This window comes from Lucilia sericata, unplaced genomic scaffold (assembly GCF_015586225.1).
Source record: "Lucilia sericata isolate MDLA Ls3-8-SP2 unplaced genomic scaffold, ASM1558622v1 Contig000364F_arrow, whole genome shotgun sequence".
NCBI classification, from domain to species: domain Eukaryota; kingdom Metazoa; phylum Arthropoda; class Insecta; order Diptera; family Calliphoridae; genus Lucilia; species Lucilia sericata.
Genome location: NW_023994383.1, coordinates 636 through 24,795, shown reverse-complemented (window position 1 = coordinate 24,795; position 24,160 = coordinate 636). Strand labels below are relative to the sequence as shown.

Below are 24,160 nucleotides of genomic sequence, written 5' to 3'. Positions count from 1 at the left end.
CAGATGGCTTAATTACTAACTAACTAACTAACTAACTACTAACTAACTAACTAACTAACTAACTAACTAACTAACTAACTAACTAACTAACGAACTAACTAACTAACGACTAACTACTAACTAACTAACTACTAACTAACTCACTACTACTAACTACTACTAACTAACTACTAACTAACTAACTAACTACTAACTAACTAACTAACTAACTAACTAACTAACTAACTACTAACTACTACTACTAACTACCTAACTAACTACTAATAACTAACTAACTAACTAACTGACTGACTGACTACCTACCTAACTAACTAACTAACTAACTAACTACTAACTAACTAACTAACTAACTAACTAACTAACTACTAACTAACTAACTAGACTAACTAACTAACTAACTAAATAACTACCTAACTAACTAACTGAACTAACTAACTAACTAACTAACTAAATAAAACTAACTAACTAACTAACTAAATAACTAACTAACTAACTAACTGACTGACTGACTAACCTACCTACCTAACTAACTAACTAACTAACAACTAACTAACTAACTAACTAACTAACTAACTAACTAACTACTAACTAACTAACTAACTAACTAACTAATATAACTAACTAACTACTAACTAACTAACTACTAAACTAACTAACTAACTAACTAACTAACTAACTAACTAACTAACTAACTAACTAACTACTAACTAACTAAAACTAACTACTAACTAACTAACTAACTAACTACTAACTAACTAACGAACTAAACTACGAACTAACTAACTAACTAACTAACTAACTAACTAACTAACTAACTAACTATACTAACTAACTAACTAACTAACTAACTAACGCTAACTAACTAACTAACTAACTAACTAACTACTAACTAACTACTAACTAACTAACTACATAGCTAACTAACTACTAACTACCTGACTAACTAACTAACTAAGTACTAACTAACTGACTAACTACTAACTAATCTACTACTACACTACTCAGTAACTAACTAACTAACTAACTACTAACTAATACTAACTACTAAACTAACTAACTAACTAACTAACTAACTAACTAACTAACTAACTAACTAACTAACTACTAACTAACTAACTAACTACTAACTAACTAACTAACTAACTAACTAACTAACTACTACTACTAACTAACTAACTAACTAACTAACTAACTACTAACTAACTAACTAACTAACTAACTAACTAACTAACTACTAACTAACTAACTAACTAACTAACTAACTAGTAACTAACTAACTAACTAACTAACTAACTAACTAACTACTAACTAACTAACTAACTAACTAACTAACTACTAACTAACTAACTAACTAACTAACTAACTACTAACTAACTAACTAACTAACTAACTAACTACTAACTACTAACTAACTAACTAACTAACTAACTAACTAACTAAGTAACTAACTAACTAAATAACTAACTAACTAAGTAACTAACTAACTAACCAACTAACTAACTAAATAACTGAATAACTAACTAACTAACTAACTAACTAACTACCTAACTAACTAACTAACTAACTAGATAACTAACTAAATAACTAACTAACTAACTGACTACCTAACTAACTAACTAACTAACTAACTATCTAACTAACTAACGAACTACTTAACTAATTATCTAACCAACTTACTTACTGAATTATTTACTTACTTACTTTTTTGGTTCTTTGCTTGAACAGGATAATTTGCACATAGAGCTGATAATGCTTGTGTATCGCAGAGTTAGAGACAATTGAGCATATTAAAGACAAAGTTTAGATAGTCTCGGGATCAATTGGCGTGGGGATATAACTAGGTGTGACATAGTTTATTCTGCTTCATTAAAGGAATCAAAGTTGTTCAGTTTTAGAACTTCACCTTTTGCCATTTTCCAGATTCTCTTTAGATTCCAGTTCTAGAGGTAACAAACCTTTAAAAATTTCCACAACAGACAGCTCGGATATAATCAATAAAATCAACAATGAAAAACAACGTATGTAAGTATTTTTTTATTATTGCTCTTTATAACTCCGTATATTTTTTGAAGGTATTCTTTTAACAATTAATTTTCTTAAACAATACTTTTAAGTTTGTTTTTTTTTTATTTTAACAAATATTTAATGTTATTTTAATTTTGAGTTTAATATCATTACATTTATTGCTTTAAAAGAACAAATTGATTATTATGTATGTATAATTAATTAAAAAAAAATTAGTACGTACGAAAAAAATACTTGTTTAACAAAATCAATACTTTTCCTAAAAACTAAATTAGAAAATTTAGAAATTTGCTTAAAGGACAATTTCTAAATAACCAAACAAAATTAGATTTTAAATAAAAACGTTGATTTTTATATAAAAATAGGAAATAAATAAATACGAAACAAGAAAAAAAAGCAGACAGAAAAGCATAAAAAATTTAGATTAGTTATACAAGAAAGTTCGACAGAAACAAAAAAGATTTACAAATTTTGGAATAGAAAAGAAAACTCATATCTTTTCAATAGATTTTCCTTGATACTTAAACGAAATTTGAGTATTCAATATAAATTTTAATTTAATCAAAATTACGATTGTTTTCTTCTTACAATATTTCACAACATGTTTTTAAAATCATATCCTTATTATAATTATTTAAAACCAACGGACGTTTCAAGTTCTCAATATCATAATTATCTACGTAAAAGTGATTAAGTTTCCATTTTAAGCAGGTATTTAAAGTGTTTAAGGATGAGTTTGTGATTCTATAAGGCGGCTTAGGCTTAGTATTACAATAATTGGCACTGCAACTATTATAATGGCGATAATTATGGTTATTTGTGCTTATAAGTTGTGTTTCCATTTCCATTTGAGAGTACTCTGCTTTTCCGGGTTAATCGAAGGCATATTGGTGTTGTTGCTTAGATGTATGGGTCAATTTAAGCTTGAAATGCGGCTGCCTAATAAACTTTTATTGTTGTTAAAATAGACATTACTCATACGCATATGTTCGAATGTTAGGGGCACTCCCAAGCGTTGATCTCTCTTCTTGTAGTATTCATTAAAATCCAAACGTATGCCAAACAATTGTAAATTATGATCATTATTAGAATTGAGAGCCAATAGAAAGCATCTCACTGCCTTTTCGTAGTCACCACCAATGTTTTCCAAAGACTTGTGATAACTGCTTAAAGTTTGTTCGAATATCTTGTGTTCTTGATCTCTTTCCAATTTCTTTTCGGCTGTTATACCAAATTTACCCGATTTTTCGGATTCTTTTATATCATTGGCAAATTGCTTACGTGCGTTTAGCTCCCGGAAACATAATTCATAGAATTTATCTTGCCACACCTCCAAGCGTATTATGCCTTCGTATACCGTCTCCATATTGTGACAAAGATCGTTGGACGAAGAGTCGAGGAAGGCTCCACATTTAATGGCACTTAAAAACTCATCGTGTGCATTTAGTATGTCATCCAACGCTTTAGCCTGTTGTACTCTTTCTTGCAATTCCGCCCAAGAACATTCTATAACTTCGAAAAGTATGTAATATTGCATTTGATGTATAAAATGTATCATTTCGGAAGTGAAAAGATGTAGACGATATAACACTTTATTCAACTCAGTGGCCATTGAACGAAGAGGCTAGAAAAAAAGTTTAAGATTTATTTTTAATATATTTTCAAATAAAATTCTTTGGAAAATATTATAAATATAACGCAATATACAACTAAACTTTTATTGCCTACCAAAACTCGATTACTTTGGCGCTCGAGTTTAGCTAGTTTTCACTCAAAAATCCAATTTTGGTAGGAAATAAAGGCGATCACTTCATTCTTCATTCAATGAAGGGTATAAATGTTCATTCTTTTGGCACTAGCGCCTTTAGTTTAGCCAGAAAATGGGCTTTTATGTTTTCACTCAAAAACCGAGTTTCGGTAGGAAATAAAAGTGATCCCAGATTTACATTTTCATTGGCCCTAACGCCTCTAGTTTAGCCAAAACTCGATTTTTGAGTGAAAACTTAAAATCCATTTTCTGGCTAAACGAGAGGCGCTAGGGCCAAAACAATGAAAATCTGTGATCACTTTTATTTCCTACCAAAACTCGATTTTTGAGTGAAAACATAAAAGTCCATTTTCTGGCTTAACTGTAGGCGCTAGGACCAACACAATGAAAATCTGTGATCACTTTTATTTCCTACCAAAACTCGATTTTTGAGTGAAAACATAAAAGTCCATTTTCTGGCTTAACTGTAGGCGCTAGGACCAACACAATGAAAATCTGTGATCACTTTTATTTCCTACCAAACTCGATTTTTGAGTGAAAACATAAAAGTCCATTTTCTAGCTTAACTATAGGCGCTAGGGCCAAAACAATGAAAAACTGTGACCACTTTTATTTCCTACCAAAATTCGATTTTTGAGTGAAAACATAAAAGTCCATTTTCTGGCTAAACTGTAGGCGCTAGGGCCAAAACAATGAAAATCTGTGATCACTTTTATTTCCTACCAAAACTCGATTTTTGAGTGAAAACATAAAAGTCCATTTTCTGGCTAAACTATAGGCGCTAGGGCCAAAACAATGAAAATCTGTGATCACTTTTATTTCCTACCAAAACTCGATTTTTGAGTGAAATCATAAAAGTCCATTTTCTGGCTAAACTAAAGGCGCTAGGGCCAAAACAGTGAAAATCTGTGATCACTTTTATTTCCTACCAAAACTCGATTTTTGGGTGAAAACATAAAAGTTCATTTTCTGGCTAAACTAAAGGCGCTAGGGCCAAAACAATGAAAATCTGTGATCACTTTTATTTCCTACCAAAACTCGATTTTTGCGAGAAAACTTACAGCCTATTTTCTGGCTAAACGAGAGGCGCTAGGGCCAAAACAATGAAAATCTGTGATCACTTTTATTTCCTACCAAAACTCGATTTTTGAGTGAAAACTTAAAGTTCATTTTCTGGCTAAACTAAAGGCGCTAGGGCCAAAACAATGAAAATCTGTGATCACTTTTATTTCCTACCAAAACTCGATTTTTGAGTGAAAACATAAAAGTCCATTTTCTGGCTAAACTAAAGGCGCTAGGGCCAAAACAATGAAAATCTGTGATCACTTTTATTTCCTACCAAAACTCGATTTTAGAGTGAAAACTTAAAGTTCATTTTCGGGCTAAACTAAAGGCGCTAGGGCCAAAACAATGAAAATCTGTGATCACTTTTATTTCCTACCAAAACTCGATTTTTGAGTGAAAACATAAAAGTCCATTTTCTGGCTAAACTAAAGGCGCTAGGGCCAAAACAATGAAAATCTGTGATCACTTTTATTTCCTACCAAAACTCGATTTTTGAGTGAAAACATAAAAGTCCATTTTCTGGGTAAACAAGAGGCGCTAGGGCCAAAACAATGAAAATCTGTGATCACTTCTATTTCCTACCAAAACTCGATTTTTGAGTGAAAAAATAAAAGTCCATTTTCTGGCTAAACTAAAGGCGCTAGGACCAAAACAATGAAAATCTGTGATCACTTTTATTTCCTACCAAAACTCGATTTTTGAGTGAAAACATAAAAGTCCATTTTCTGGCTAAACTAAAGGCGCTAGGGCCAAAACAATGAAAATCTGTGATCACTTTTATTTCCTACCAAAACTCGATTTTTGAGTGAAAACATAAAAGTCCATTTTCTGGGTAAACAAGAGGCGCTAGGGCCAAAACAATGAAAATCTGTGATCACTTTTATTTCCTACCAAAACTCGATTTTTGAGTGAAAACATAAAAGTCCATTTTCTGGCTAAACTAAAGGCGCTAGGACCAAAACAATGAAAATCTGTGATCACTTTACCAAAACTCGATTTTTGAGTGAAAACATAAAAGTCCATTTTCTGGCTAAACTAAAGGCGCTAGGACCAAAACAATGAAAATCTGTGATCACTTTTATTTCCTACCAAAACTCGATTTTTGAGTAAAAACTTAAAATCCATTTTCTGGCTAAACGAGAGGCGCTAGGGCCAAAACAATGAAAATCTGTGATCACTTTTATTTCCTACCAAAACTCGATTTTTGAGTGAAAACATAAAAGTCCATTTTCTGGCTAAACGAGAGGCGCTAGGACCAAAACAATGAAAATCTGTGATCACTTTTATTTCCTACCAAAACTCGATTTTTGAGTAAAAACATAAAATCCATTTTCTGGCTAAACGAGAGGCGCTAGGGCCAAAACAATGAAAATCTGTGATCACTTTTATTTCCTACCAAAACTCGATTTTTGAGTGAAAACATAAAAGTCCATTTTCTGACTAAACTAAAGGCGCTAGGACCAAAACAATGAAAATCTGTGATCACTTTTATTTCCTACCAAAACTCGATTTTTGAGTAAAAACTTAAAATCCATTTTCTGGCTAAACGAGAGGCGCTAGGGCCAAAACAATGAAAATCTGTGATCACTTTTATTTCCTACCAAAACTCGATTTTTGAGTGAAAACTTAAAATCCATTTTCTGGCTAAACTATAGGCGCTAGGGCCAAAACAATGAAAATCTGTGATCACTTTTATTTCCTACCAAAACTCGATTTTTGAGTAAAAACTTAAAATCCATTTTCTGGCTTTATTTCCTACCAAAACTCGATTTTTGAGTAAAAACTTAAAATCCATTTTCTGGCTAAACGAGAGGCGCTAGGGCCAAAACAATGAAAATCTGTGATCACTTTTATTTCCTACCAAAACTCGATTTTTGAGTGAAAACATAAAAGTCCATTTTCTGGCTAAACGAGAGGCGCTAGGACCAAAACAATGAAAATCTGTGATCACTTTTATTTCCTACCAAAACTCGATTTTTGAGTAAAAACTTAAAATCCATTTTCTGGCTAAACGAGAGGCGCTAGGGCCAAAACAATGAAAATCTGTGATCACTTTTATTTCCTACCAAAACTCGATTTTTGAGTGAAAACATAAAAGTCCATTTTCTGGCTAAACTCGATTTTTGAGTGAAAACATAAAAGTCCATTTTCTGGCTAAACGAGAGGCGCTAGGGCCAAAACAATGAAAATCTGTGATCACTTTTATTTCCTACCAAAACTCGATTTTTGAGTGAAAACTTAAAATCCATTTTCTGGCTAAACTATAGGCGCTAGGGCCAAAACAATGAAAATCTGTGATCACTTTTATTTCCTACCAAAACTCGATTTTTGAGTGGAAACATAAAAGTCCATTTTCTGGCTAAACTAAAGGCGCTAGGACCAAAACAATGAAAATCTGTGATCACTTTTATTTCCTACCAAAACTCGATTTTTGAGTAAAAACTTAAAATCCATTTTCTGGCTAAACGAGAGGCGCTAGGGCCAAAACAATGAAAATCTGTGATCACTTTTATTTCCTACCAAAACTCGATTTTTGAGTGAAAACATAAAAGTCCATTTTCTGGCTAAACGAGAGGCGCTAGGGCCAAAACAATGAAAATCTGTGATCACTTTTATTTCCTACCAAAACTCGATTTTTGAGTGGAAACATAAAAGTCCATTTTCTGGCTAAACTAAAGGCGCTAGGACCAAAACAATGAAAATCTGTGATCACTTTTATTTCCTACCAAAACTCGATTTTTGAGTGAAAACATAAAAGTCCATTTTCTGGCTAAACGAGAGGCGCTACTAGGACCAAAACAATGAAAATCTGTGATCACTTTTATTTCCTACCAAAACTCGATTTTTGAGTGAAAACATAAAAGTCCATTTTCTGGCTAAACGAGAGGCGCTAGGACCAAAACAATGAAAATCTGTGATCACTTTTATTTCCTACCAAAACTCGATTTTTGAGTGAAAACATAAAAGTCCATTTTCTGGCTAAACGAGAGGCGCTAGGGCCAAAACAATGAAAATCTGTGATCACTTTTATTTCCTACCAAAACTCGATTTTTGAGTGAAAACTTAAAATCCATTTTCTGGCTAAACTATAGGCGCTAGGGCCAAAACAATGAAAATCTGTGATCACTTTTATTTCCTACCAAAACTCGATTTTTGAGTGAAAACATTAAAAGTCCATTTTCTGGCTAAACGAGAGGCGCTAGGGCCAAAACAATGAAAATCTGTGATCACTTTTATTTCCTACCAAAACTCGATTTTTGAGTGAAAACTTAAAAGTCCATTTTCTGGCTAAACTATAGGCGCTAGGGCCAAAACAATGAAAATCTGTGATCACTTTTATTTCCTACCAAAACTCGATTTTTGAGTGAAAACTTAAAATCCATTTTCTGGCTAAACTATAGGCGCTAGGGCCAAAACAATGAAAATCTGTGATCACTTTTATTTCCTACCAAAACTCGATTTTTGAGTGGAAACATAAAAGTCCATTTTCTGGCTAAACTAAAGGCGCTAGGACCAAAACAATGAAAATCTGTGATCACTTTTATTTCCTACCAAAACTCGATTTTTGAGTAAAAACTTAAAATCCATTTTCTGGCTAAACGAGAGGCGCTAGGGCCAAAACAATGAAAATCTGTGATCACTTTTATTTCCTACCAAAACTCGATTTTTGAGTGAAAAACTTAAAAGTCCATTTTCTGGCTAAACGAGAGGCGCTAGGGCCAAAACAATGAAAATCTGTGATCACTTTTATTTCCTACCAAAACTCGATTTTTGAGTGAAAACATAAAAGTCCATTTTCTGGCTAAACGAGAGGCGCTAGGACCAAAACAATGAAAATCTGTGATCACTTTTATTTCCTACCAAAACTCGATTTTTGAGTGAAAACTTAAAATCCATTTTCTGGCTAAACTATAGGCGCTAGGGCCAAAACAATGAAAATCTGTGATCACTTTTATTTCCTACCAAAACTCGATTTTTGAGTGGAAACATAAAAGTCCATTTTCTGGCTAAACTAAAGGCGCTAGGACCAAAACAATGAAAATCTGTGATCACTTTTATTTCCTACCAAAACTCGATTTTTGAGTGAAAACATAAAAGTCCATTTTCTGGCTAAACGAGAGGCGCTAGGGCCAAAACAATGAAAATCTGTGATCACTTTTATTTCCTACCAAAACTCGATTTTTGAGTGAAAACTTAAAGTCCATTTTCTGGCTAAACTAAAGGCGCTAGGGCCAAAACAATGAAAATCTGTGATCACTTTTATTTCCTACCAAAACTCGATTTTTGAGTGGAAACATACAAGTCCATTTTCTGGCTAAACTATAGGCGCTAGGGCCAAAACAATGAAAATCTGTGATCACTTTTATTTCCTACCAAAACTCGATTTGTGAGTGGAAACATACAAGTCCATTTTCTGGCTAAACTAAAGGCGCTAGGACCAAAACAATGAAAATCTGTGATCACTTTACCAAAACTCGATTTTAGAGTGAAAACATAAAAGTCCATTTTCTGGCTAAACTAAAGGCGCTAGGACCAAAACAATGAAAATCTGTGATCACTTTTACCAAAACTCGATTTTTGAGTAACAACTTAAAATCCATTTTCTGGCTAAACGAGAGGCGCTAGGGCCAAAACAATGAAAATCTGTGATCACTTTTATTTCCTACCAAAACTCGATTTTTGAGTAAAAACTTAAAATCCATTTTCTGGCTAAACGAGAGGCGCTAGGGCCAAAACAATGAAAATCTGTGATCACTTTTATTTCCTACCAAAACTCGATTTTTGAGTGAAAACATAAAAGTCCATTTTCTGGCTAAACGAGAGGCGCTAGGACCAAAACAATGAAAATCTGTGATCACTTTTATTTCCTACCAAAACTCGATTTTTGAGTAAAAACTTAAAATCCATTTTCTGGCTAAACGAGAGGCGCTAGGGCCAAAACAATGAAAATCTGTGATCACTTTTATTTCCTACCAAAACTCGATTTTTGAGTGAAAACATAAAAGTCCATTTTCTGGCTAAACGAGAGGCGCTAGGGCCAAAACAATGAAAATCTGTGATCACTTTTATTTCTTACCAAAACTCGATTTTTGAGTAAAACCTTAAAAGTCCATTTTCTGGCTAAACTAAAGGCGCTAGGGCCAAAACAATGAAAATCTGTGATCACTTTTATTTCCTACCAAAACTCGATTTTTGAGTAAAAACTTAAAATCCATTTTCTGGCTAAACGAGAGGCGCTAGGGCCAAAACAATGAAAATCTGTGATCACTTTTATTTCTTACCAAAACTCGATTTCTGAGTGAAAACATAAAAGTCCATTTTCTGGCTAAACGAGAGGCGCTAGGGCCAAAACAATGAAAATCTGTGATCACTTTTATTTCCTACCAAAACTCGATTTTTGAGTAAAAACTTAAAATCCATTTTCTGGCTAAACTAAAGGCGCTAGGACCAAAACAATGAAAATCTGTGATCACTTTTATTTCCTACCAAAACTCGATTTTTGAGTAAAAACTTAAAATCCATTTTCTGGCTAAACGAGAGGCGCTAGGGCCAAAACAATGAAAATCTGTGATCACTTTTATTTCTTACCAAAACTCGATTTTTGAGTGAAAACATAAAAGTCCATTTTCTGGCTAAACGAGAGGCGCTAGGGCCAAAACAATGAAAATCTGTGATCACTTTTATTTCCTACCAAAACTCGATTTTTGAGTGGAAACATAAAAGTCCATTTTCTGGCTAAACTAAAGGCGCTAGGACCAAAACAATGAAAATCTGTGATCACTTTTATTTCCCTACCAAAACTCGATTTTTGAGTAAAAACTTAAAATCCATTTTCTGGCTAAACGAGAGGCGCTAGGGCCAAAGCAATGAAAATCTGTGATCACTTTTATTTCCTACCAAAACTCGATTTTTGAGTGAAAACATAAAAGTCCATTTTCTGGCTAAACGAGAGGCGCTAGGGCCAAAACAATGAAAATCTGTGATCACTTTTATTTCCTACCAAAATTCGATTTTTGAGTAAAAACTTAAAATCCATTTTCTGGCTAAACGAGAGGCGCTAGGGCCAAAACAATGAAAATCTGTGATCACTTTTATTTCCTACCAAAACTCGATTTTTGAGTGAAAACTTAAAATCCATTTTCTGGCTAAACGAGAGGCGCTAGGGCCAAAACAATGAAAATCTGTGATCACTTTTATTTCCTACCAAAACTCGATTTTTGAGTAAAAACTTAAAATCCATTTTCTGGCTAAACGAGAGGCGCTAGGGCCAAAACAATGAAAATCTGTGATCACTTTTATTTCCTACCAAAACTCGATTTTTGAGTGAAAACATAAAAGTCCATTTTCTGGCTAAACGAGAGGCGCTAGGGCCAAAACAATGAAAATCTGTGATCACTTTTATTTCCTACCAAAACTCGATTTTTGAGTGGAAACATAAAAGTCCATTTTCTGGCTAAACTAAAGGCGCTAGGACCAAAATAATGAAAATCTGTGATCACTTTTATTTCCTACCAAAACTCGATTTTTGAGTAAAAACTTAAAATCCATTTTCTGGCTAAACGAGATGCGCTAGGGCCAAAACAATGAAAATCTGTGATCACTTTTATTTCCTACCAAAACTCGATTTTTGAGTAAAAACTTAAAATCCATTTTCTGGCTAAACGAGAGGCGCTAGGGCCAAAACAATGAAAATCTGTGATCACTTTTATTTCCTACCAAAACTCGATTTTTGAGTGAAAACATAAAAGTCCATTTTCTGGCTAAACGAGAGGCGCTAGGGCCAAAACAATGAAAATCTGTGATCACTTTTATTTCCTACCAAAACTCGATTTTTGAGTGAAAACTTAAAGTTCCATTTTCTGTCTAAACTAAAGGCGCTAGGGCCAAAACAATGAAAATCTGTGATCACTTTTATTTCCTACCAAAACTCGATTTTTGAGTGAAAACTTAAGATCCATTTTCTGGCTAAACTATAGGCGCTAGGGCCAAAACAATGAAAATCTGTGATCACTTTTATTTCCTACCAAAACTCGATTTTTGAGTGAAAACATAAAAGTCCATTTTCTGGCTAAACTAAAGGCGCTAGGACCAAAACAATGAAAATCTGTGATCACTTTTATTTCCTACCAAAACTCTATTTTTGAGTGAAAACATAAAAGTCCATTTTCTGGCTAAACGAGAGGCGCTAGGGCCAAAACAATGAAAATCTGTGATCACTTATATTTCCTACCAAAACTCGATTTTTGAGTGAAAACATAAAAGTCCATTTTCTGGCTAAACTAAAGGCGCTAGGGCCAAAACAATGAAAATCTGTGATCACTTTTATTTCCAACCAAAACTCGATTTTTGAGTGAAAACTTAAAGTTCATTTTCTGGCTAAACTAAAGGCGCTAGGACCAAAACAATGAAAATCTGTGATCACTTTTATTTCCTACCAAAACTCGATTTTTGAGTGAAAACTTAAAATCGATTTTCTGGCTAAACTAAAGGCGCTAGGGCCAAAACAATGAAAATCTGTGATCACTTTTATTTCCTACCAAAACTCGATTTTTGAGTGAAAACATAAAAGTCCATTTTCTGGCTAAACGAGAGGCGCTAGGGCCAAAACAATGAAAATCTGTGATCACTTTTATTTCCTACCAAAACTCGATTTTTGAGTGAAAACTTAAAATCGATTTTCTGGCTAAACTAAAGGCGCTAGGGCCAAAACAATGAAAATCTGTGATCACTTTTATTTCCTACCAAAACTCGATTTTTGAGTGAAAACATAAAAGTCCATTTTCTGGCTAAACGAGAGGCGCTAGGGCCAAAACAATGAAAATCTGTGATCACTTTTATTTCCTACCAAAACTCGATTTTTGAGTGAAAACTTAAAATCCATTTTCTGGCTAAACTATAGGCGCTAGGGCCAAAACAATGAAAATCTGTGATCACTTTTATTTCCTACCAAAACTCGATTTTTGAGTGGAAACATAAAAGTCCATTTTCTGGTTAAACTAAAGGCGCTAGGACCAAAACAATGAAAATCTGTGATCACTTTTATTTCCTACCAAAACTCGATTTTTGAGTAAAAACTTAAAATCCATTTTCTGGCTAAACGAGAGGCGCTAGGGCCAAAACAATGAAAATCTGTGATCACTTTTATTTCCTACCAAAACTCGATTTTTGAGTGAAAACATAAAAGTCCATTTTCTGGCTAAACGAGAGGCACTAGGGCCAAAACAATGAAAATCTGTGATCACTTTTATTTCCTACCAAAACTCGATTTTTGAGTGGAAACATAAAAGTGCATTTTCTGGCTAAACTAAAGGCGCTAGGACCAAAACAATGAAAATCTGTGATCACTTTTATTTCCTACCAAAACTCGATTTTTGAGTGAAAACATAAAAGTCCATTTTCTGGCTAAACGAGAGGCGCTAGGGCCAAAACAATGAAAATCTGTGATCACTTTTATTTCCTACCAAAACTCGATTTTTAAGTGAAAACTTAAAATCCATTTTCTGGCTAAACTATAGGCGCTAGGGCCAAAACAATGAAAATCTGTGATCACTTTTATTTCCTACCAAAACTCGATTTTTGAGTGAAAACTTAAAATCCATCCAAAACAATGAAAATCTGTGATCACTTTTATTTCCTACCAAAACTCGATTTTTGAGTGGAAACATAAAAGTCCATTTTCTGGTTAAACTAAAGGCGCTAGGACCAAAACAATGAAAATCTGTGATCACTTTTATTTCCTACCAAAACTCGATTTTGGAGTAAAACTTAAAATCCATTTTCTGGGCAAACGAGAGGCGCTAGGGCCAAAACAATGAAAATCTGTGATCACTTTTATTTCCTACCAAAACTCGATTTTTAAGTGAAAACATAAAAGTCCATTTTCTGGCTAAACGAGAGGCGCTAGGGCCAAAACAATGAAAATCTGTGATCACTTTTATTTCCTACCAAAACTCGATTTTTGAGTGGAAACATAAAAGTCCATTTTCTGGCTAAACTAAAGGCGCTAGGACCAAAACAATGAAAACGAGAGGCGCTAGGGCCAAAACAATGAAAATCTGTGATCACTTTTATTTCCTACCAAAACTCGATTTTTGAGTGAAAACATAAAAGTCCATTTTCTGGCTAAACGAGAGGCGCTAGGGCCAAAACAATGAAAATCTGTGATCACTTTTATTTCCTACCAAAACTCGATTTTTGAGTGGAAACATAAAAGTGCATTTTCTGGCTAAACTAAAGGCGCTAGGACCAAAACAATGAAAATCTGTGATCACTTTTATTTCCTACCAAAACTCGATTTTTGAGTAAAAACTTAAAATCCATTTTCTGGCTAAACGAGAGGCGCTAGGGCCAAAACAATGAAAATCTGTGATCACTTTTATTTCCTACCAAAACTCGATTTTTGAGTGAAAACATAAAAGTCCATTTTCTGGCTAAACGAGAGGCGCTAGGGCCAAAACAATGAAAATCTGTGATCACTTTTATTTCCTACCATAACTCGATTTTTGAGTGAAAACATAAAAGTCCATTTTCTGGCTAAACGAGAGGCGCTAGGGCCAAAACAATGAAAATCTGTGATCACTTTTATTTCCTACCAAAACTCGATTTTTGAGTAAAAACTTAAAATCCATTTTCTGGCTAAACGAGAGGCGCTAGGGCCAAAACAATGAAAATCTGTGATCACTTTTATTTCCTACCAAAACTCGATTTTTGAGTGAAAACTTAAAATCCATTTTCTGGCTAAACTATAGGCGCTAGGGCCAAAACAATGAAAATCTGTGATCACTTTTATTTCCTACCAAAACTCGAATTTTTGAGTGGAAACATAAAAGTCCATTTTCTGGCTAAACTAAAGGCGCTAGGACCAAAACAATGAAAATCTGTGATCACTTTTATTTCCTACCAAAACTCGATTTTTGAGTAAAAACTTAAAATCCATTTTCTGGCTAAACGAGAGGCACTAGGGCCAAAACAATGAAAATCTGTGATCACTTTTATTTCCTACCAAAACTCGATTTTTGAGTGAAAACATAAAAGTCCATTTTCTGGCTAAACGAGAGGCGCTAGGGCCAAAAGTGAGTGAGTGAAAACTTAAAGTTCATTTTCTGTCTAAACTAAAGGCGCTACGGCGAAAACAATGAAAATCTGTGATCACTTTTATTTCCTACCAAAACTCGATTTTTGAGTGAAAACTTAAGATCCATTTTCTGGCTAAACTATAGGCGCTAGGGCCAAAACAATGAAAATCTGTGATCACTTTTATTTCCTACCAAAAATCGATTTTTGAGTGAAAACATAAAAGTCCATTTTCTGGCTAAACTAAAGGCGCTAGGACCAAAACAATGAAAATCTGTGATCACTTTTATTTCCTACCAAAACTCGATTTTTTAGTGAAAACATAAAAGTCCATTTTCTGGCTAAACGAGAGGCGCTAGGGCCAAAACAATGAAAATCTGTGATCACTTATATTTCCTACCAAAACTCGATTTTTGAGTGAAAACATAAAAGTCCATTTTCTGGGTAAACGAGAGGCGCTAGGGCCAAAACAATGAAAATCTGTGATCACTTTTATTTCCTACCAAAACTCGATTTTTGAGTGAAAACATAAAAGTCCATTTTCTGGCTAAACGAGAGGCGCTAGGGCCAAAACAATGAAAATCTGTGATCACTTTTATTTCCTACCAAAACTCGATTTTTGAGAGAAAACATAAAAGTCCATTTTCTGGGTAAACGAGAGGCGCTAGGGCCAAAACAATGAAAATCTGTGATCACTTTTATTTCCTACCAAAACTCGATTTTTGAGTGAAAACATAAAAGTCCATTTTCTGGCTAAACGAGAGGCGCTAGGGCCAAAACAATGAAAATCTGTGATCACTTTTATTTCCTACCAAAACTCGATTTTTGAGTGAAAACATAAAAGTCCATTTTCTGGGTAAACGAGAGGCGCTAGGGCCAAAACAATGAAAATCTGTGATCACTTTTATTTCCTACCAAAACTCAATTTTTGAGTGGAAACATAAAAGTCCATTTTCTGGCTAAACTAAAGGCGCTAGGGCCAAAACAATGAAAATCTGTGATCACTTTTATTTCCTACCAAAACTCGATTTTTGAGTGAAAACATAAAAGTCCATTTTCTGGCTAAACGAGAGGCGCTAGGGCCAAAACAATGAAAATCTGTGATCACTTTTATTTCCTACCAAAACTCGATTTTTGAGTGAAAACATAAAAGTCCATTTTCTGGCTAAACGAGAGGCGCTAGGGCCAAAACAATGAAAATCTGTGATCACTTTTATTTCCTACCAAAACTCGATTTTTGAGTGAAAACTTAAAGTTCATTTTCTGTCTAAACTAAAGGCGCTAGGGCCAAAACAATGAAAATCTGTGATCACTTTTATTTCCTACCAAAACTCGATTTTTGAGTGAAAACATAAAAGTCCATTTTCTGGCTAAACTAAAGGCGTTAGGGCCAAAACAATGAAAATCTGTGATCACTTTTATTTCCTACCAAAACTCAATTTTTGAGTGAAAACTTAAAGTTCATTTTCTGGCTAAACTAAAGGCGCTAGGGCCAAAACAATGAAAATCTGTGATCACTTTTATTTCCTACCAAAACTCGATTTCTGAGTAAAAACTTAAAGTCAATTTTCTGGCTAAACTATAGGCGCTAGGGCCAAAACAATGAAAATCTGTGATCACTTTTATTTCCTACCAAAACTCGATTTTTGAGTGAAAACTTAAAATCCATTTTCTGGCTAAACGAGAGGCGCTAGGGCCAAAACAATGAAAATCTATGATCACTTTTATTTCCTACCAAAACTCGATTTTTGAGTGAAAACTTAAAGACCATTTTCTGGCCAAACTATAGGCGCTAAGGCCAAAACAATGAAAATCTGTGATCACTTTTATTTCCTACCAAAACTCGATTTTTGAGTGAAAACATAAAAGTCCATTTTCTGGGTAAACAAGAGGCGCTAGGGCCAAAACAATGAAAATCTGTGATCACTTTTATTTCCTACCAAAACTCAATTTTTGAGTGAAAACTTAAAGTTCATTTTCTGGCTAAACTAAAGGCGCTTTTTATTTCCTACCAAAACTCGATTTTTGAGTGAAAACTTAAAGTCCATTTTCTGGGCAAACGAGAGGCGCTAGGGCCAAAACAATGAAAATCTGTGATCACTTTTACTTCCTACCAAAACTCGATTTTTGAGTGAAAACTTAAAGTCCATTTTCTGGCTAAACGAGAGGCGCTAGGACCAAAACAATGAAAATCTGTGATCACTTTTATTACCTACCAAACCTCGATTTTTGAGTGAAAACTTAAAGTCCATTTTCTGGCTAAACGAGAGGCGCTAGGGCCAAAACAATGAAAATCTGTGATCACTTTTATTTCCTACCAAAACTCGATTTTTGAGTGAAAACATAAAAGTCCATTTTCTGGGTAAACAAGAGGCGCTAGGGCCAAAACAATGAAAATCTGTGATCACTTTTATTTCCTACCAAAACTCAATTTTTGAGTGAAAACTTAAAGTTCATTTTCTGGCTAAATTAAAGGCGCTAGGGCCAAAACAATGCCAAAACTTGATTTTTGAGTGAAAACTTAAAGTCCATTTTCTGGCTAAACTATAGGCGCTAGGGCCAAAACAATGAAAATCTGTGATCACTTTTATTTCCTACCAAAACTCGATTTTTGAGTGAAAACATAAAAGTCCATTTTCTGGCTAAACGAGAGGCGCTAGGGCCAAAACAATGAAAATCTGTGATCATTTTTATTTCCTACCAAAACTCGACTTTTGAGTGAAAACATAAAAGTCCATTTTCTGGCTAAACGAGAGGCGCTAGGGCCAAAACAATGAAAATCTGTGATCACTTTATTTCATACCAAAACTCGATTTTTGAGTGAAAACATAAAAGTCCATTTTCTGGCTAAACGAGAGGCGCTAGGGCCAAAACAATGAAAATCTGTGATCACTTTTATTTCCTACCAAAACTCGATTTTTGAGTGAAAACTTAAAGTCCATTTTCTGGCTAAACTAAAGGCGCTATGGCCAAAACAATGAAAATCTGTGATCACTTTTATTTCCTACCAAAACTCGATTTTTGAGTGAAAACATAAAAGTCCATTTTCTGGCTAAACGAGAGGCGCTAGGGCCAAAACAATGAAAACCTCGATTTTTGAGTGAAAACATAAAAGTCCATTTTCTGGCTAAACGAGAGGCGCTAGGGCCAAAACAATGAAAATCTGTGATCATTTTTATTTCCTACCAAAACTCGACTTTTGAGTGAAAACATAAAATCCATTTTCTGGCTAAACGAGAGGCGCTAGGGCCAAAACAATGAAAATCTGTGATCACTTTTATTTCCTACCAAAACTCGATTTTTGAGTGAAAACTTAAAGTCCATTTTCTGGGCAAACGAGAGGCGCTAGGGCCAAAACAATGAAAATCTGTGATCACTTTTATTTCCTACCAAAACTCGATTTTTGAGTGAAAACTTAAAGTCCATTTTCTGGGCAAACGAGAGGCGCTAGGGCCAAAACAATGAAAATCTGTGATCACTTTTACTTCCTACCAAAACTCGATTTTTGAGTGAAAACTTAAAGTCCATTTTAAACGAGAGGCGCTAGGACCAAAACAATGAAAATCTGTGATCACTTTTATTACCTACCAAACCTCGATTTTTGAGTGAAAACTTAAAGTCCATTTTCTGGCTAAACGAGAGGCGCTAGGGCCAAAACAATGAAAATCTGTGATCACTTTTATTTCCTACCAAAACTCGATTTTTGAGTGAAAACTTAAAGTCCATTTTCTGGCTAAACGAGAGGCGCTAGGGCCAAAACAATGAAAATCTGTGATCACTTTTATTACCTACCAAACCTCGATTTTTGAGTGAAAACATAAAATCCATTTTCTGGCTAAACGAGAGGCGCTAGGGCCAAAACAATGAAAATCTGTGATCACTTTTATTTCCTACCAAAACTCGATTTTTGAGTGAAAACTTAAAATCGATTTTCTGGCTAAACTATAGGCGCTAGGGCCAAAACAATGAAAATCTGTGATCACTTTTATTTCCTACCAAAACTCGATTTTTGAGTGAAAACTTAAAATCCATTTTCTGGCTAAACGAGAGGCGCTAGGGCCAAAACAATGAAAATCTGTGATCACTTTTATTTCCTACCAAAACTCGATTTTTGAGTGAAAACTTAAAATAGATTTTCTGGCTAAACGAGAGGCGCTAGGGCCAAAACAATGAAAATCTGTGATCACTTTTATTTCCTACCAAAACTCGATTTTTGAGTGAAAACATAAAAGTCCATTTTCTGGCTAAACGAGAGGCGCTAGGGCCAAAACAATGAAAATCTGTGATCACTTTTATTTCCTATCAAAACTCGATTTTTGAGTGAAAACTTAAAGTCCATTTTCTGGCTAAACGAGAGGCGCTAGGGCCAAAACAATGAAAATCTGTGATCACTTTTATTTCCTACCAAAACTCGATTTTTGAGTGAAAACTTAAAGTCCATTTTCTAACATAACTATAGGCGCTAGAGCCAAAACAATGAAAATCTGTGATCACTTTTATTTCCTACCAAAACTCGACTTTTGAGTGAAAACATAAAAGTCCATTTTCTGGCTAAACTATAGGCGCTAGGGCCAAAACAATGAAAGTCTGTGATCACTTTTATTTCCTACCAAAACTCGATTTTTGAGTGAAAACTTAAAGTCCATTTTCCGGCTAAACAAGAGGCGCTAAGGCCAAAACAATGAAAATCTGTGATCACTTTTATTACCTACCGAAAACTTAAAGTCCATTTTCTGGCTAAACTATAGGCGCTAGGGCCAAAACAATGAAAATCTGTGATCACTTTTATTTCCTACCAAAACTCGATTTTTGAGTGAAAACTTAAGGTCTATTTTCTGGCTAAACGAGAGGCGCTAGGGCCAAAACAATGAAAATCTGTGATCACTTTTATTTCCTACCAAAACTCGATTTTTGAGTGAAAACTTAAAGTCCATTTTCTAGCTAAACTATAGGCGCTAGGGATAAAACAATGAAAATCTGTGATCACTTTTATTTCCTACCAAAACTCGATTTTTGAGTGAAAACATAAAAGTCCATTTTCTGGCTAAACGAGAGGCGCTAGGGATAAAACAATTAAAATCTGTGATCACTTTTATTTCCTACCAAACCTCGATTTTTGAGTGAAATCTTAAAATCCATTTTCTGGCTAAGCGAGAGGAACTAGGTCCAAAACAATGAAAATCTGTGATCACTTTTATTTCCTACCAAAACTCGATTATTGAGTGAAAACTTAAAGTCCATTTTCTGGCTAAACGAGAGGCGCTAGGGCCAAAACAATGAAAATCTGTGATCGCTTTTATTTCGCTCCTACCAAAACTCGATTTTTGAGTGAAAACTTAAAGTCCATTTTCTGGCTAAACGAGAGGAGCTAGGGCCAAAACAATGAAAATCTGTGATCACTTTTATTTCCTACCAAAACTCGATTTTTAAGTGAAAACTTAAAGTCCATTTTCTGGCTAAACGAGAGGCGCTAGGGCCAAAACAATGAAAATCTGTGATCGCTTTTATTTCCTACCAAAACTCGATTTTTGAGTGAAAACATAAAAGTCCATTTTCTGGCTAAACGAGAAGCGCTAGGGTCAAAACAATGAAAATCTGTGACCACTTTTATTTCCTACCAAATCCGATTTGTGAGTGAAAACATTAGGGTGATCGACTCGATTTTTCAACCGGTTTTAAAACCGGTTTTTTCTGCTTTACCAGTGTCGGTTTTTTCTTAATGTTGATTTTTCGAATATCGAATAAAATTTAGCAATCTTAAGATTGTATTCCAATTACAATAATTAATTTACGGCTGAAATTTTATGGAAGTGTTGGAATGCCTATGCAAATTTCCTAAACAGGGCTTTTAAAATAAGCTAGGATTACATAGTACCTTATGTTTAACAGAAGTGTCCCACTTTTTTCCTAATTTTTTTATATTAAAGAAATAATGTAAATCAGACGACTAGATCTAAAGTTATAATCTTTTAAACTGTTAAAAATCATTTCGGGCCATATTTTATTAATCAAATTTAAACATAAACATTAAAATATATTTTTTTAATTGTAATGAAAAACCGGTTAACCGGTTTTTTCTGAATTTGAAAAATATCAACCGGTTTTTTTTAAATGTCAACTATTCGAACTATTCGAAAACCGGTTTTTGGAAAATGTCGAATAATCGATCACTCTAGAAAACATAGAAGTCCAATATCTAGCGAAAATGAAGGACCTAGAGTGAATATACTATGTGATCACCTTTATACGAACATTTGCCTTATTTTGGTGACGACCCAAAAAATGCAAAAGTAAAAAAATATTGGTTTATTCGATTGAGAAATTTGTTACATCTCTGTATTTTTCCATTTTTGATATTGCCATTTTTCTAAACCTCAAAAAGCTAGATATCACATACGGCAACCTTAACGATGGCGTATTGTCAAATTTAACAGCGTAGTACAAATGTTATTAACACTACAACAAGTAATTTTTAATGAATGAGAAAATAGTTGTTTACATTAACACAAAAAGAGTAAAGATTTTAACATAAAACCAAATCAAATTTTCAAGCGATTAACATTTCATTTTGTCCATTCCAAGTGTAAGCATTTGTTAAGAAAAAAAATATTATAAAAGTTCTAATTTAAAAGTGATTAATATAAAACTTTGTACTTTTTATTATTATTTATAATAGTTCGCAAACAAACGCCGAAAAAATATGACTCTTTCATCTGATGCTGTTTTCCAAAAAATTGCCGATGGCATTAAGGGCAATGAAGCCAAAGCTAAGGCTGTGAATGGTATTTTCTTGTATAAAATCACCAAGGATGGCAAAGTAGCCAAGGAATGGAGTAAGTTTTCAATATATTTTATTATATAAATAAAGAAGAAACGACGTAATTACATTGTGTACAACTTGGGATCAAAGGGCGTTTTTCATTTGCTCTATCGAAAGAAACAAATTTACAACTGCTACCACTACTACTAACTGACTGACGGCGCTGTTAACAACATGACTTCACAAAATAATCAATTGTGTTCTCCATTTATTTTTTCTAATTTTCTAATTTGTTCTACTATTAACTAGCTTTGGATTTGAAGAGCTGCAAGATTTATGAAGGTCCCGCTCAGGGTGTTAAAGTTGACACCACTTTGACTGTCAGCGATGAGGATATGGTTGATATTGCTTTGGGCAAATTGAATCCCCAGGCCGCTTTCATGAAGGGTAAACTTAAGATTGCCGGCAATATTATGTTGACCCAAAAATTGGCTCCCCTATTGAAACAAGCTGATGCTAAATTGTAAAAGGTTTTCACTACTACATACTTTATCTTTAAAAACTTTATATAAATAAAAAATACCTATTATCTTTTTTTATATGAAAATATAGTCACATAAGTTTTAAGTATATAAAATAATTTGTTTGTTGTTTTCAAAAATTACTTGTGCGTGTGTAATATGTAAATTTAAGTATAATAAACACTTTTGTAATAAATCCCCTATATAAACCTGGCATTAAATTAATTGTCTGGTTGTTGTTATTATTGACCCTTGATACACCTTGCTGTTGGGCCTGATAAAAATTCATATTATCGTTTTGATAACCAAGTAACAAAAAAAAAAAAAAACGATTGTCGTCGCTAAGTATTTGTAAGTACGAAAATCTATAAAAGTGTGTCTTTATAGAAAAAAAATTATGTACTAATAATTTTTATGGGGATTAGATTAGTAATCTTATCCGAAATTTTTGCTGTCTTGGTTTGATTATAAATAAACAATGTTAACGTTCGATTTTAATGTTTAAGAGTCCATTTGTTGTTTTCTCTGTGTTAAATTTATGCAAATCTAAATGTGGCAAAATTGAATATTTTCTATAGAATTTTAATACTTAATTCTTTAACATAAAGTGTATTTAATGCTTAGACTTACAAATGGAATTTTCACCATTTCTTTCAGTATTTTAGAAATATTTAATCAATATTATTATTAAGGTTCTTAACCCATTCCATTATTATGTACACTCATACACATGTAAGTATATGAATAAACATACATATGCATGTATTTAAATGAATATACAGTGTCTCACATAAATATGCGAATGTATTATTTTTTATGAATTACTGTGTTATTTTATGATGTTACTTTAAAAATAATAATAATATTTAAATTTTTTAAATGAAATTTTATTAATTTATATTATTTCTACGAAATACAAGAAAAAAGTAATAAAAACACATTAATGGTTTCCAAGAAAATGGAAAAAACCCAAAAAGGGTCATTTCAGGTACTGCGAAAAAATATTCGAATTTTTTCTAAGAACTTTTTTAGAATCCTTGAACACGTGTTTTATTGCCCATTAATTAACCCATTATGCAGGTAGTGGTTATATGGAATATTTAACATTATATTTTTTGGAAATTTGCATAATTATGTTGTAAATCCTTCCTGTGTAAGCGATTAAAATGTTCAAAGAAAAAGAGTTGATCAATTCAAATTAAAAAATTAATTTATATCTGTATAATCAAAGCCGATCAATTAAATACATATAGGAATTGTTTGATAGATTCCCATCGACAATATATTTTGTCATTACACGCATGGAACAAAGAATTCCATTGAGTATTTACCATTATCAAGTCGTTTAAAACTGCTGTCAATACAGGACGACAGAGAAATACTGAGGAAATACCGAAGGAACCTTCATCTATCAGCTCCAAAAATTAACAACGAACTCAGGACAGTCCTGTGAATAAAAATTAGTGTCTAAATTGTGCGCAAAGTACTAGGGAGTAATAATTTGCATGGTCAAGTACCAAGGTGGAAACCGCTCATATCGAAGTTATTCGATGTTAAGTGTCTTGACTCCGCAAATAGACTCATAAGTAAGAATATTGGATTCTGGAAGGAGGTTATCTTCGACGATTAGAACAAATATAATATTTTTGGCTCAGATGGTCGTCAAATGATATGGCTAAAGGTTGGAGATGCCTTGGAATTATCTAAATTAAAACCAACTGTAAAGGACCCAAGTTGCTCTGCCATATTTTGGGGTTCTATGTCCGTCCACGGTGTTGGACTGCTAAAATTTATTATTATAATTATAGACTAGAAGGTCTACTTTGTCAATTTTAGAGCAGAATTTGCATGCTAGTACCACCAAAATGGGGCTACAACAAATTCAATTTATTTTTCAACAGAAAAACGATCCAAAATACACGACCTGGTACGTAAAAATGTTGATCA

General features: G+C 33.5%; 1 protein-coding gene across 1 annotated transcript; it reads left to right on the top strand.

Annotated features, from left to right (window-relative positions):
* Positions 1–21,383: 21,383 nt before the first annotated feature.
* LOC119604128 (peroxisomal multifunctional enzyme type 2) lies at positions 21,384–22,438 on the top strand. The gene is made up of 3 exons (XM_037956591.1): positions 21,384–21,515; positions 21,609–21,765; positions 22,002–22,438. The coding sequence occupies exons 2-3, from the start codon at positions 21,633–21,635 to the stop codon at positions 22,217–22,219; spliced, it is 351 nt and encodes a 116-aa protein (XP_037812519.1). The 5' UTR covers positions 21,384–21,515; positions 21,609–21,632; the 3' UTR covers positions 22,220–22,438.
* Positions 22,439–24,160: the final 1,722 nt, after the last annotated feature.

Excerpts from the sequence above, each read along its gene's own strand:
- LOC119604128 (XM_037956591.1), top strand. The coding sequence starts at position 21,633 with ATGACTCTTTCATCTGATGCTGTTTTCCAAAAAATTGCCGATGGCATT. Across the intron at positions 21,766-22,001 it reads CAAAGTAGCCAAGGAATGGA|CTTTGGATTTGAAGAGCTGC; the intron begins GTAAGTTTTCAA and ends ACTATTAACTAG.